Genomic DNA, 15,897 nt, shown 5'->3' with positions numbered 1-15,897 from the left:
AAAAAATCAGCCGGGCGTGGTAGCGCATGCCTGTAATTCCGGCTACTTGGAAGGCTGAGGTGGAAGGATCGCCGGAGCCCAGCAGGTCGAGGCTGCGGTGGCCGGGAGCGGCCACTGCACTCCAGTCTGGGTGACAGAGTGAGACTCCAACTCAAAAAAAAAAGTTGAGTAGAAATTCAGAACTTTTAAAAGAATAACTTATCTTGGAACTAAATGGCACTAATGAAATATCTGATTTAGTCATATCTTTAAAAAGATTATCTTCATAAAACAAATTATGTTTTATTATTTCTGTCTAGTCAACTATGTGCCAAGCACTATTGCCCATTTTCAAAATGAATACTGATTGACTTTCTCTTGAGTAAAAGCCACAAGACTCTGATTTGTAATTACTTCTATCTATATTTTGATCCTTTCCTCCCAATATTGTTGAAATGAAGTCATATTCCTGGAACAATTTTTTAATCAACAGGTCTTCTTACTGCATTATTATTCCCATATTCAGAGAGATCCCATCATTAGAAAGTTATGAATCTTCATTTCGTGATGGCCAGACAATTTTGATGACTTCACCTTTAGCCCAAAATACTACCTTCTCTATTATCCCAATTCTTTAGGATGCTCATGTACTTTATTTCTGTTAACTTAAGTACAAAGGAAAAGCCAACTTTGCTTTAGGTGAAATAATGCAATAGATAAACAATATAATCAAGGATTTCTGGAATTCTAGCAAGTAGTATCTTAGATGATATCTAGATTCCAATTGGCAACATCTGGTAATGATAGGAATTGACTAGCAAGATGTGGTATCATCTAACAAAGTATTTACACTTCATTCTGGCACCACTTACAGTGGATTAGCAATAACACATACTGGAATAGTGCAATCGATTTTAGTATGCTTATTTAATTAAAAAAAATTTTTTTGCAAAGAAAAGCTTAAGACAGTCAATGCTTTCTTGCTATCACAAACAAAACAGTCTGTTTTTACTAATTACTGCAGGATCTACACCTTATGACATTAAAAATGTAGAAACCTTATCTGCTGTGAGTAAAAAGGCTAAAAAACATTTCATGCCTTTCCTTTTGGTAGTCTCCTCAGGGTTACTAGAGTCTGTATTTGAGAATAAATTTTCATCATATATTAAATTTTCTCATGTCTATAAATATATTTATTAATCAGAATAAATTTAACGTAAAATACTTTATATCCATACAAAAATATAATAAAAAGTAAACTATAAAGACCCAGTGATTATCTGGCTAAAAGATTACAAATAAAGTATTCACCTATCATCTATCCTTTTGGTTTATTATAACTTTAACCATACTTTCTACTGCTATGCATGCCCTTTCACCCTTTAAGAAAAGAGCAAAGACAGTTTTCATATATATATATATATATATATATATTATACTTTTCAGGAAGCTGCTATACTAAATTCTACCATTCACAGCTAGAATAAATTGTTGACTGTATATTAATTAGAAATTGAGCATGTAAAGCAACAATGTAAAATTAAACAATTAGAAAGGACAAACTGAAATATATACAATTACCTTGTTTTCTCTGAACATATCAAGTAGCTGTTAAAATCAATTCCTTATCATCTTTTGTTTTTATTCTTGCAAAAAAGGGTATCCTATACTAAATTTCAAAACCTCAAGGGTATCCTACCTAAATTTCAGTGTTTGGTGATGTGATAAAATGGTTAAATTTTCATAAATACTTTATCACATCACCAAGCACTGAAATATGTACAAAACTTTAAAACATTTTGTGACATGCCTGCCAATCAACAAGGGTAATTAAGTCTTCCTAAGAATTCAACCAGAAACCAGGGAGCAGGCAGGAGAGAAAGTACCATACCTCCAAAATACAGATATTTATTAAAGCAAGACGTTCTAGCCAAATTTTTAAATATTAAAATCACTATAAAATATAATTAATGCGCTAAAATTCTTCTGCCTTCATAAACTTAGTGTCACAACAAGCTCCTGTGTTTGGGAGCATGCACCTTCTAAAGTACAAGAACAAAACCAGCAATACTATACGGAGTCATACTTTTGATTTTCAGCAAAACTGTCCTTAGTCTTTCAGTCAGGATTGCTTTCAGCTATCTGTGACAGGAATATGTCTAAAATAACCTGTAAAAGTAAAGAAAACCTATGTTTCTTATGAAATAAGAAGTTTACAAAGTAAACATTCCAGAGCTGGTGCCAATTACTCAAGAGAAGCCAGAGTGTAAGAGCTTTCTTCTATCTTTTTTAGGAAAAAAAAAATCTCTTGACTTAAATTTGCTTACCACCTACCATCCTCAGTCAGTACTATTTTTAGATCAAAAAAATGTAGAAATTAAGGTTTTGGATAGTCTTTCACATGATTTCTAAAGTTATCCCAAATTGGCTGAGGGTAGAAAAAGATAGCGAACCAGACAGCACATACATTGATAAGCAATGAGGAATGAATAAAAATCTGAAAGATTTAATCAATGAGAAGGAATAGAATGCAGTACCATCAAACACCGCATGCCTTAAAAACACAGAGCCAACACAATAAGAATAAAGGAATAATAAAAGCCACATTAAGAACCACTTCTCAACACTCAATTATATGGGATATGAGAGAATGAGCAATCTTCTCTTTAAGGAAGTCTGCTAACTAAAATAAGATTTCAAGGCCACAGTAAGATCTTTTGAGAAGATGGAGAGCTAGTTGTATGAGAGCAAGTGAGGAAACTTAAAGCCCAATAAACAATGGATCTGCCACACTACGACATACTACTTGAAGGAGAGAGCAGATGGTCAGCAACAGTAGCAAGGGAGCTATGGCTCACCAGAAGAAACCTAGGCCTGGACTGGTCCCATTTCTAGGAGAATTCAAGTTCCTGGTAAAAGGAACAACTTCTGCCTAAAATTAGCTCTTATGTGTCAGTATGTATCTTATGTTGATAAGGATTCATTGGAAACATTATAAGATACTACCAGAGAATTTTAAAAAAAGAAGTCAGAACATCTCTATATTTAAAAGGTGGATAGATAGTGACTTCATGAGAATATAAAGCCTTCCTATGATCAATTCAGGTGTGCAATCACCACATAAGCTAGTATATGTGACTCTGAATATGTGTCTCTGAATGAGTGTAGTAACATCTGCCTAAGCAGACTGATAATGAGAACTGTTTAAAAGCATATTGATAGATTTATCATAATTTAAAAAAAAACTCATTATATTTAGGTCAAGCATTAGCTACTAACCAAAGGTAAATTGTTATGGTTGCAAGTTGGAAGTTTACAAGTATGAGAGTTCAATGGTATTTACTTACTGAATTGTTTAAAAATTTCAAGAGTCTGTGTGCATCTCTATATTTAATGTTTTCCTAAGGATGGAGGAAGATAGTCATCAACACACAAACTCTTATTCTATTTTCTCTAAATGGAATTTACACAAAATAATAAATTAAGAAAATTTTAATCTTTTTCATTTTATTTTTAACATCTGCAGTAGAACTGATACCAAAGCAAAAAAGAGTAAATTTTGAGAAGATTAAGAACAATTTCAAAGACAAGAAACAAAAAACAAAATTTCCTTTAAAAAAGATGGAACACAGAAAAGAAATAAAACAAGCAAAAATATTAAACGATCATAAAAGAATATATATAAGACAATAAAGTATAAAAATGAAGCAAGACTTTTTGAAAGAACAAATACTTGAGTTGTGCAAGTCACCAGCTAGTAGGTGAGTCACTATCTCGGGCTTCATTGGCATTATTTGACATAAAATGATAAGTTGGACAAGAAGATCCCAGTGGATTCTATATCCACTAATATTTTTATGAATCTATATATCAAGATAACAAAAAAGTATGCACCCAAGTAATCTTTATACTTATGAACAGTACTTATTTAATAATACAGGACATTGATTTTTAGAATATCATAACCCAAATATTAAATTTGGTAACATTAAAACAAAAATTCAACTCTCTTCAAACATAAGGAAAATATATAATCACTGAACATTCTTTTGTGGTATTTACCACTCTTATTCAAAGGTAAGAATTTGTTTTTCCTAATTTAGTGATTCTGGAAAAAGACAGCCTAAAATACAGGAACATTACATAAGGGACTTGGAGAATGCAGGCAATTAAGTTTAAACTTAAAATAATAAGTAAATATAATTATTTACTAACATAACAGATTAAGATAGGGCTCTGTTCCCATTATTCAAAAACATTATATGTAACACATTAAAAGATTAAGGAATTAGTATGCTCCAGGTTACTAATTTAAACTATAAAAACTGGTTATAAAATTAGTTTTGAACTATACAGTTACACATTATAATGAAAAGCTTTATCAGTTATTGTCACCAATTACTGAATATCTATGTTCAGGAAAAATATTATTATTTTTCTTTGGCAACAGAAATCGAAAATAAGGTTAAAGTGAGCTCACTAGCCAGTACAGAAACAGAAATTTGGAAAACAGAAATCTTGATAACATCATAGATTTTAAACTGAACCATGTTTCTCAAACATTCAACAAAACTGCACCCTTGTTTACTTTCCATGTATCGGAATGCTAGAAAGCACTCATTTTTCTCAAATCGAGAGGTACATAAAGAAAACAAATGAAATACAATAAAAATGCAAAACAAACCATTTTCATGTTTTTAATGCTGTTGGCTTGGCATTTGAATGACAGTACTGTCCAAAAGAATTTTGTTAACTAGCAGATTCAGGAGTCAAAAAAAAATTATTCTTCCTATCTGAAGCAGCAGCATAAAATAGGTGATCTGCTGGACTCATACATACTGTCCAGGCCCTGTACAGCAGGACTGAGACAGAGCTTCCCTCTTACCTGCTCTTTGTGGGTTTCTGATGTGGAAGCCTCAGGGCTGCATTTTGAAGCACACATTTTACAGGACTGGGAGCCAAAACCAGGCTCCAGATGACCCTTACAATGGGAACAGAGCTTTTTCTGCTCCATCTCAAAACTTAGCTAAGAGCTAGTGCAGTCACCCACAGAAGCTAATGTGCCCACAGACTATCCTGTCTGAGGCAAAAGCAAGACAGAAAAGAGGGGCAGATCTGCCTCTCCTATTTCATACTATCTCCCCCTGTTGGCATGGAAGTATACCAGTCAGTTCCAGATTAAAGGAACATGCAACAAATGATACTGGGGTTTTGAGCAACAAAGAAAAACACCTTGTACAGTAAGTGAAGATCCACAATCTGAGAAATAAATGTCTGTTCTACTCACTCATAAGCAGACCCTGAACATTTACCATAATACTATAAGGAAGGTATTGGCAGTAGTGGGATACTGCCAAGGTGGGGGCGACACACATCAATAAGGGTAACCGATCTCAAGCCGGGCAAAGTGGGGACCAAAGGGAGGCCCAAACTTTACCTGTACGATGTCCACTAGTATACCTAATCCTGAATTGCAACACACATCTTCAAAATTAAAAAGTATATATATAGATCTCTGTTCTAAATGATTTTTAAATAAAATAACTTCTCTTCCTATGTAACATGTAGAAGTCTTCCTGTCATAGTTGTTGAATCTTAAGTCTCTGAGAATATACCAAACTTTCAAACACTTCTTGAAACAAAATCTTGCAGACAGCTATGCTACAAAGCTTTCCTTAATCCAATCTTTATTTTTATTATTTTTTATTCAGATATAACTCTCAATACTTTATCATTTTTCTGTTCAGAGAAATTAAATTATGTGCAAACAATCTCCAAGGTCTCAATAAAAATAAAAAATTTAATTTTCCCTGCAGCAAGAATGTACTGCACTTAACACACAATAGGTGGCAGGGCTAGAGAAACAGTAGAGAAACATAAATGTTTAATCTGAAAATAAGGCTCCAACTTTGATAAACTGTTCTATAATAATGTGCTAATTGCTATGTAAATCCCTGCTTTATTCATTCATTTTTTTAAAAGAAGGTACTATGTAACAACTAGATGCCAGGTATCATAATTGGGCACTTTGCAGAGCATTCTTTCAAATGGATCAAACTTCAAGGAACTTCATGAAAACAAGTAAGAAAACCAGACAACAGCAATAGAGTCAAAAGTCTTACTCAGTTAAGACGTTCTCGGGTCACAATTCTAATATAATTTTTTTTTAAAACCCTTTGGCTCCCTTTCTAATTAGATGTACTCTTTAAAAAATGTTTACGTCTTGCTTCTTAATATCATTTCCTTTGTTTTTTCTTTTTTGAGTATTTACTTTTTTTTGTTTTGTTATCTATAACCATTCTTCTTTATTTCATATCCACCAAAACAAGTCCATTCTATATACTGAGAATAATTATATACAAATTTACATTTAATAAACAATAATAGATAACATTGGGCGAAAAGTTTCTTACGAATCAAGTATTCTTCTAAGCATTTAAGTGTACCATCTCATTTAACTCCTCATAATAACGCTACAAGATAGTTTCTATTACAAGTCCTAGCTTACAGATGAGAAAGCTGAGGAACAGAAATGTTAACTGACTTGCCCAAGGTCACACAGCCAATAAGTGGGCTGATGCCACTTAATCAAATCCAAGCAACTTTGCTCCAGAATCCATACAATTAACTATTATACTATGTTTATTAGGTTAGGTCCCTGCTCCATCTTACCAAAAATATTATGTTGCCAAAGAGGAGCCTCAAAAGATGCATTAACAATTTATTAATTTTGTCTTTCTGCTTAGGTGTTGATACATTCCGTAAACAATGCATATCATTTCTCAATATTTTTTCCTTGGATTCATTTTTCCCTAGCTACAACATATAATTTGAATTTTATACCTGAATAACTTTATATTTTTATTAAAATAAAATAATATTTTCCTATCTTTCTCTCTTACTTCTTGTTTAGTTTTATTCATTTATTCTTTCAATATTCACTGAGCATCTATTAGGTGCCAGGCACTTCCTCAGGCTCATAAAATCACATAATATTAAATCTGGAAGCAATTTTGAAGATAAAATAAATCAAAATTAATGTTCACAATCAAAGAATATAAAACCTAAAGAAAGCTGTATTTGTTGCTTCTTGGTCAAGCCCAGAACATAGCTAATTTTGGTGTTTCTCCTTTCACCGTCTGTATCCATTGGTTTTGCTCTTTCACAACTAGAAAAATTTAATGTCATCTGGACAGTTACCTCACTAGGCGGTCCCTATTTCAGATCACTTATAAAGATATCAATCACAGCGAATTTTGTATTCGTTCCCTAGGGTTTCTGTAACAAAATACTAGAAATTGGGTGTCTTACAACAACAGAAACATATTCTCGCACAGTTCTAGAGGCCAGAAGACTGAAACCAAGGTGTTAGCCAGACCATGCTCCCTCCAAAACTTCTAGGGGAGGATCCCTTCTTACTACCTAGGGCTTCTGGTAGCCCCAGGCATTCCTTTACTTGAGAAAGAATAACTCTAATCTCTGCCTCTGTCTTCACATGGCTGTCTTCCCTGTACGTCTCTTTTATCTTCTTATAAGGATACCTGTTATATTGGGTTGGCGTTAACAACCTAACAACCTCACGTTTACTAGATTACAACTACAGACCCTGTTTCCAAGTAAGGCCACATTCACAGATACTGGGTGTTACAATTTCAATACCTTCTTCGGAAACACAATTCAAGTCATAACAGATGTGATCATCAGTTGCTGAGGCACCTTGATCTTCACACTTTTCCAGCCAAATAAATGCCTATTTACCCTTTACCCTTTGATTTCTGATTTTAAACCTATTCTTTAGTCATGCTAAAAGCATATCTCCCATTCCAGCAGTGACTTAAGATTTAGTAATCTCTGGCAAAAAACATTGTCAAAATCTTTTCTAAAACCTGAATAGATTATTTTACATACCCGATTACCTTCATATAAAAGACTCTAAGAATAATCAGTCTGGCATGATTTCTTTCACTGAAATATTTCCTCTCTCCTAGGATGTAATTCTATATAAATATTTGATAACTCTATTTGTTATTATGAATTCCAAGAGTTTGTCCAATATTCAAAAACTATTTACTGAGTCTACATGAAGTAGCAAACACTGTTCAGGCAGAAGAAATAGTAGTAGAGCCTATCTTCTTGCAGCTACAGTTTAAGAAGCAAGCAGGGATTATAGAAGAAAATAGATAATAAAGACTTACATATACAAACAAATGCTATAATCAAGTGCGTTTGTAAATACAGAAATACATATATTGGCTGGGCTCAATGACTCAGTCTGTAATTCCAGCGCTTTGGGAAGCTGAGGTGAGTGGATTGCCTGAGCCAGTGGGTTCGAGACCCGCCCTGGGCAACTTGGCGAGACCTCATCTCTACAATAAATAAAAAATTAGCCAGGCGCGGTAGCGCGCGCCTTTAGTTCCAGCTACTTGGAAGGCTGAGGCGGAAGGATCGCCGGATCCCAGCAGGTCGAGGCTGCGGTGGCCGGGAGCGGCCACTGCACTCCAGTCTGGGCGACCGAGTGAGACTCCAACTCAAAAAAGAAAAGAAAAGAAAAGAAATACATATATTAATATTTAATGCATGGAAATGTTAAGAATTAACCTAGGCAACAAAATAGTAGTAGTTGTAGTAGGAGGAGTAATGATCAAGATACTGGAAGTATGTGCTAAGTAAGAAAAAAAGGGCAGACGAGGCTCGGTGGCTCAGCCTGTAATCCCAGCACTTTGGGAGGCCGAGTACAGTGGATTGCCTGAGCCCACGTGTTCGAGACCAGCCCAGGCAACTTGGCAAGACCACGTCTCTACAATAAAATAAAAAATAGCCGGGCATGGTAGCGCGCATCTGTAGTTCCGGCTACTCAGAAGGCTGAGGCGGAAGGATCGCTGGAGCCCAGAAGGTCGACGCCGGGTGGCCGTGAGCGTGCGTGTCACTGCACTCCAGCCTGGGCGACGGAGTGAGACTCCAAACCAAAAAAAGAAAAAAAAGAAAAAAGGAAAAGGAAAGGAAAAAAGGGCACTAGGATAAATAGTGATGGCAGGGGTGAGGGTCAGAGAGGGCTCATTATAGCTAGAGTAGTCAGAGATCTTTCAAAGAAGCGTCATCTAAGCGGAAATTAGGAAAAGAAGGGAGTTGGGCATATGAAGAACTGAGGAATGAGTATAAAGAGAGAGAACACAGAAAGGCCCAGAGATAAGAAGAACCTTGGTGTGCTCACAGGGCAATAAGACCAGAATGGCCAGAGTGCAATGGATGAAGAGTGGTAGGAGATGATGGGGAGGTATTTGGCTGGGACAAGTTGGCATACTTTAGGCCATGCTAGGGATTTAGATTTTATTCTAGTTGCATAGGAGTACCACCGGGTGGTTCTAAGCAAGAGAAATATATGATGTAATTTACACACTGAAATCACTCTAGCTATTGTATGGTAAACAACGTGTAGGAAGGGCAAGGGAGAAAGCAGGTAGACTGGCTGATGTAATTCATATCTCAATTTATTGTGGGTTTTAGTAGAACAATCACAATTCAGATGTTAACAAGAAGTAAGATGTGGCGTATATTTTGGAGGTGATGCCAAGAGAACTTGCTGATGAAATGTGAAATTTGAGGAAAGGAGTGAACACAAAAGTAATTCCAAAGATTCTGGCTTAAGCAGTTAACTGACAATGATACCATTTACTAAGAAGTAGAAGACTGTGGGAGTGGCAGATTTGAGGGTTTTAACTAGCTAAATTTAAGATTATCAGTCTAATTACTTTACTGTATAAAATGATCACATTCTAAGACAAGCTTTATACCTTAAGTTCACATTAAAAATGCCTTATTCATGCAGATGAACTATCATACCTTATATATGACACCAGATATGACAAAGAATTTAAAATAAGAATAACTAAAGCATTATTTCTATATATTCAAAAACTATGTTGCTAGGTGATAATTTTTAGTAGGCAGGATAAAAATAGAAAACTTTACTGTACAAATGTTAAAACTATATGCATTTATTTTAATTTTATTTTTAAAACATAAAGGGTGATAAAATACCTCAATTTTAGAAATCTGTTTTTTTTGACACTGAGCTCCACCTGCTGGCAATCTTACCTTTAGGTATTAACTTATTAGAAAGAACTAAAATACGTATTTTAAAGTGGAATGTAGTCTCCAACATAAAAATACTGAAAAACTACATTTAGGAGACATCAAGGTAACATTTTCTTTCTTTATAGTTCCCATTCATTGAGTTTAGCTATATGCCAAGTTCTGTGCTAAACATTTTTGCAAACATTATTTCATTTAACTTTCAAAACAATTCTCTGAGGTTTCTATGATTTGCCATTTTTCACCACTAAGGAATATTATCTAAGAATGATTACATGATTTTTCCTATGGTCATACATCAATAGCATGGGGAATTTGAACTAAGGTCCCTCTGACTACACATTTGATAGTTTAGTAACCAAGAAATACTGCTTGGAAAAAATATGAACTTCAGTGTCAGAAAAGCTTGAGTTTGACGCTAGTACTCTGATTCTAATAAAGTTCCTTAATCTCTTTGAGCTTCAATGTTCTTGTCAGAAAGGCAGGAATAACTCCCTTGCAGGATTTTTGTTAGTAAAAAATAAAATGATATGCTATATATCTAGCATACTGTCTGCACACATTAAATAGTAATTAAGAATTACTTCCTTCCTTTTAGTAATTTTCACTGAACGATATTAGAACAACCTAAGATAAAAGGGTTGACTGTCAAATGTCAATAAATCAAATTATCTCTCAAAGAATGACTTTTTGAGAAATTTAAAATTATGGATTTTAATAGGAACTAAATAAATATGTTAGGAAAACCCTCCCTCCAAAATGGAACATGTTTCGTACAATAGCTAAATTTTCAACACTCTTTAAGTACTTGTCTTTAAAATCTATAGAAAGGTTGATCATATATAAAACCAATTAAACTATAAGTAGAATTTCAAGATCCAACTCTGAGTTTCTTTTTTAAACTCCACATTTTTAGAATAAAAAAATTTTTAAATAAAATAACTGAGTAGAAATAGTGAGATATCAATAAGTAAAATATAACATGAACATTTCAAACAAAAGTTGAAGTTTAACACTGAAAATTTCCCTTCAATCATCAGTAATATTTTTTAATCCTAACAGAAGAAAAGATTTGAATAATTTTGTGGGAGTTATGTTTATACCAACACAAAGACTACTTTTTTTTTTTTTTTTTTTTTTTGAGTTGGAGTCTCACTCTGTCGCCCAGACTGGAGTGCAGTAGCCTCTCCCGGCCACCGCAGCCTCGACCTGCTGGGCTCTGGTGATCCTTCCGCCTCAGCCTTCCAAGTAGCCGGAATTACAGGCATGCGCTACCACGCCCGGCTGATTTTTTTATTTATTGTAGAGATGAAGTTTCGCTGCCCAGGCAGATCTCGAACCCGCGGGCTCAGGCAATCCACTCACCTCAGCCTCCCAAAGGCGAGGGATTACAGGCTGAGCCACCGAGCCCGGCTCAAAAACTACTTTTAATACATAAATTATTTCTAATAATTTTCAAAAAAATGATGTTCAAATTTTTTAAAGCTCATTTAATGAATTGACTGGTAAGCCCTACATATCCACCCAAAAACAAGTACAGAACATCTGCAATTGAGTAACTCTCCCCGTAGAATACAATTATCCATTGTATATCCAAACTTTAGCTGAGAGATATGAGAGTTAGAAAGAATTTTTAAAAAGGCATCCGGTCCATCCATTATTCTAAGTCTAGATTATATTCTTGGATAAAATCAATTTATAGATAGCTACATTCTTAGGTCCACACAGAACTGATTTTAATGTCATGGTCTCCACTTCCACTGAAGGATTCTAGATTCTGCAAGAGATGGCCTTATGAATCTCCATTCCTACATTAGCTGTAGTGGTATTTTCAAGGGCACTGTCATCACAAAAGTCAATGTTAACGCCTCCAGTAAGAATTTCTATTACAGCTAAATACAGTGAAAAGCTTTGCTTTTCCTGTAATGTGGCATGCTTTCTTTTATTTAAGAGTGTTATATGACTTTATCTCCCTTTTCATTTTGGCCTTTGGAAAGCTTAGAGACAAAATAAAAGCTCTAAGGTAGTAACTATACATATATGCTATTGTCTATAGTCTTGATATGTTATATTTTTCTGAAATATATGATATCACTACATCATATATTTCAACCTACATTTTTCTGGTCCTACTTTTATTTTATACTTATACTTTCCTGAATGTTATCGTCATCTGTTACCTCAAATACTCTGGGGAGCAAGGAAGGAAATTAATAAAGGAGTGAATGAACACAAGCATGTAAAGTAACAAATATTAAATCTTTACAAAAAGCCCTGAAATGTGATGCTTACATACTCTCAGAGCTGTAACAGTCTTTTCTCTTAACAATTTAAAACAAAAGGCTAATTACTAAGAGTTGATGACATCATGCTCCCTGCCATCTTCAGACCCCTAGACATGGTCATTCCACTGGGCTGCCTTTCTTAGAAGTGATCAAGTTGAAGCTTAAAGCATCAGTTTTTTCACACTTCCTGCTAATCAGTTGATGGACTCTAAAGAAAATTAGTAGGACACAGAAAGATTCTCTTGTGGTCTTTGGTTTTTCGTGTTCTAATCCCAAATCACATTGTACACCTGCTCAGCAAGAAGTCAAATCTGTCTCCAACTTTGGGAAATGGGAAAGCAGCTACATACCCAAAATAACTCAAGACGCCTAAAAGAAATAGCAGACAAAATTAAGTTAGATATTCATATTCCTATGAACATACACTGGCCTCGTATGGCTAGGCTATGCTTGTGCTACTCCCCATAAACCAAATATTTTAAGTACTTATACTAATTACTAACTCCATCACTTTACAAGCATGGCATATCTTCCGAATAGAAACAATTATGACTTAAATCTCCAGCACAATTTTCAAAATTATGAGAAGCCACTAAATTAAAATGAGACCTCTAAATGATGTGCTGTCATCAAATACTATAAACTTCACAGGTATTAATTTCTGTTGAGTTAAGCAGCTAGCAAAAAGTCAGAATCAACATGTCTATATATCGTCTCTGTATTATTATATATTTATTTGACATAAAGGAAAGCCTCATGAATTTCCATTATTATTACAAGGTTGGCAAAGAGCTTTTCTGATTAAATACACTCTCAATAAACTAAAACAATAATACAAATGAAAGATAACAAAAATAATCACTACATCATACTTTTTAAAAAGCTACCTGATCAAAATACAGAATCCTACATTAATTCTTTGTTTTATTAATTTTAGTTAATTTTTATCATTAATTTTTATTAGATTTAATATAAGAATTAAATCCTTGAAAACACAATCAAATATGATATGAAATTGATTGTAGTTACAGAAAAAGTCTATATAATTCTATTATACACAAAAGGAGGAAAAAATAAATCTCAGTAAGTTTTCATAATGATTTGAATTTTATCTTATGTAACCCAACCATCAGTAAACATGATAGAGTTATCTAGCAATTTTCATTTCTAATAATACACCTACACTAGGGCCTAATAAGTGGCAAAGACCATGAATATTTTACAAGTAATAAAACTGGAAAAGGCTCACAATATCAAAAAGTATAGATATCTGTAATAATTAAACACTGCTGACATAAGCTATATCTAAGTACCTGTAACATAATTAATTGAAGACTGATATATATAATGCAAGTCTATACTCATCCATGTCCCTCCCCATCTCCACAAATGTTACAATAAATTATGATATTTCAGATTTCTGTTGGGGAGGGCTAAATTACTAGGGTAAAAGTCTAAATTTTCCATATCATTCTATCTTATTAAATACCTCCCCATAAAAACTTTTGGGAATCAACAATTTAATTTGGTGCTAATCAAACAATTACATGGAAACAGATTTTCTTAAAATTTTTTAATAAGACTCTTGACGTAAAAACTTGAATCAATATGATATTTAATTTTCCTAAGTATCTGAACCACAAATTGTGTCCATATATTAGATGTTATTAAACTATAAAAGCAAAAGTTTTGACATCTTTAAGCAAGATTGGTTCAATAAATATTTTCATTTTAAACTCAAAATATTTTGTATTTAAGAATGCCAATATAATTAATGCCTTTTGACTATAAATTTTTACCTTATACAGTTCAGTTTAAAAAAGAAACACAGGAATGTTCTCAAGTCGCAAGTCAATAAAAAAGGAAACTTGGAGAGCAGAGGAGAGAAGGCAGTGGTTCATATCACAGTACCCTAAATCAAGCAGGGCATGGGGGAAAGGTGGTGAGAGAAGAGAGAATGAAAACTTTTCTCATCTCACAGGCTCTTCTCTGTCATCTCCTTTTTCCTTGTTCCTTTTTGTTTTTAGTTTTACCTGCCTCTCATTTCTGTACTGTGTCTCTCTCCTGTTCTTTACTTTTCATCTTCCTCGCCTTTCTTTACTGATCTTCTTTCCCTCACCTGGTACTCTTGCTACCTTTCTTCTGACATATACCTCCTTTTCCCTTTTTCTTCATTATCCTTTAATAGACTTAGAGACAAAAGATTGGGGGAAAGAAAAGAGTTCCCTCCAATCTAAATTTTAATTAGGACAGATTAACTTATCCCCTATCCAACAAAACAGAACTCCTTTGTAGAATAAGAACATTTTTCGGGTGCCATAAAAATTGTGCCTAATTATAAATAAACAAACAAATATGAGCCATTTAATTACCAGAGTTTCATAAAGTGGCTATTTGTAATGACTAAGCTTCTGGAGACTCTTAACTAAATTTCTCAAAAGATGACCAACTGGATCCCATCTCTATCTGACCTTCTGCTTCTACCAACCCTGTTCTTAGTCCTTTGCTCATTGACGTCTGCAACCAGATGCTTATTCTAATCCATATCCTACTTCACTTCAACTACTTTCCAGGTTACAATACTACCTCACAACCTGCCCTTGTTAAACCCATGTGCTTCCATCTGTAGCCCCTATCATTCCTGGCTATAGTATACCAAAGAAGTAAGTTCTCCTTTCCAATATTTCAAGACCTTTTCCTTAGCCTTCTCTTCAGTTCTTCATTATTTTTTGCCATATACGTCTCTCAACCTAAATTACTTTTGAAAACAGAAGAGCCAGGCTTACACAAAATTGTGAAATGAACTAAATTCATCTTCAGCAACCTCTCACTTGCCTGCCTACCCGAAAATCAGAACTGTCATTCAAATTATCTATTCATATGCTTGTACCATCTACTTTCAGGGTGACTGCCAGTCTCTTCAAGTCCTCTGAATTAAGGTATATATTCATGTCCGATGATGCTTAATATATTACTTCCCCAAGAGGCATTTACAATTTAATAGGACTCCTGATGATTAAATCCTTTGCCCAATAGTCCTCGGACTTTTTTCAACCCTAGGAGATCTGAAAGATACAACACTTTGTTATCAGACAAAAAAGTGAACTGTAACCTCTTAGTAAAAGAGAAAGAAAATGAGGTACATGGCCCACAGAATAAATAATAATAATCTAGGTCAGGGAATAGGTGACAGAGAAAAGTATAGCCTATGTAGTTCAAAAAGTCTCCTTCTGGCCAGGCACAGTGGCGCATGTCTGTAATCCCAGAACTTTTGGAGGCCTAGGTGGGAGGATCACTTTAGCCCAGGAGTTTGAGACCAGCCTGGACAACACAGCAAGACCTCATCTTTACAAAAAAAATCAAAAAATTAGCTATGCATGGTGGTGCACACCTGGAGTCCTAGCTACTCGGGAGGATCACCTGATCCCAGGAGCTTGAGGCTGTGGTAAGTTGCAATCATGCCACTGCACTCCAGCCTGGAGGCAACAGAATGAGACTGACTCAAAAAAACCAAAAGCCCCCTTGTCCACCCAGGTAATTC

At 34.5% G+C, this 15,897-nt stretch overlaps 1 protein-coding gene across 3 annotated transcripts in view; it reads right to left on the bottom strand.

Moving 5' to 3' along the window:
• FER (FER tyrosine kinase) overlaps window positions 1-15,897 on the bottom strand; it is a 414,242-nt gene that overhangs the window by 254,023 nt on the left and 144,322 nt on the right. The window contains exon 1 of one of the 3 annotated variants that reach the window (XM_021711703.1): window positions 4,865-5,022. The exons of the other annotated variants lie outside the window; for them this stretch is intronic. Coding sequence (XP_021567378.1) covers window positions 4,865-4,993 — 129 coding nt within the window. The 5' untranslated portion in view covers window positions 4,994-5,022. Of the gene's footprint in view, window positions 1-4,864; window positions 5,023-15,897 lie in introns of those variants that run through there. 3 annotated transcript variants of the gene reach the window in all.

This window comes from Carlito syrichta, unplaced genomic scaffold (genome assembly GCF_000164805.1).
Source record: "Carlito syrichta isolate Samal-C Ts95f unplaced genomic scaffold, Tarsius_syrichta-2.0.1 Scaffold302457, whole genome shotgun sequence".
Taxonomy (NCBI): Eukaryota; Metazoa; Chordata; class Mammalia; order Primates; family Tarsiidae; genus Carlito; species Carlito syrichta.
The sequence above is the reverse complement of the archived record's forward strand: the minus strand, read 5'-3'. Positions and strand labels throughout refer to the sequence as shown.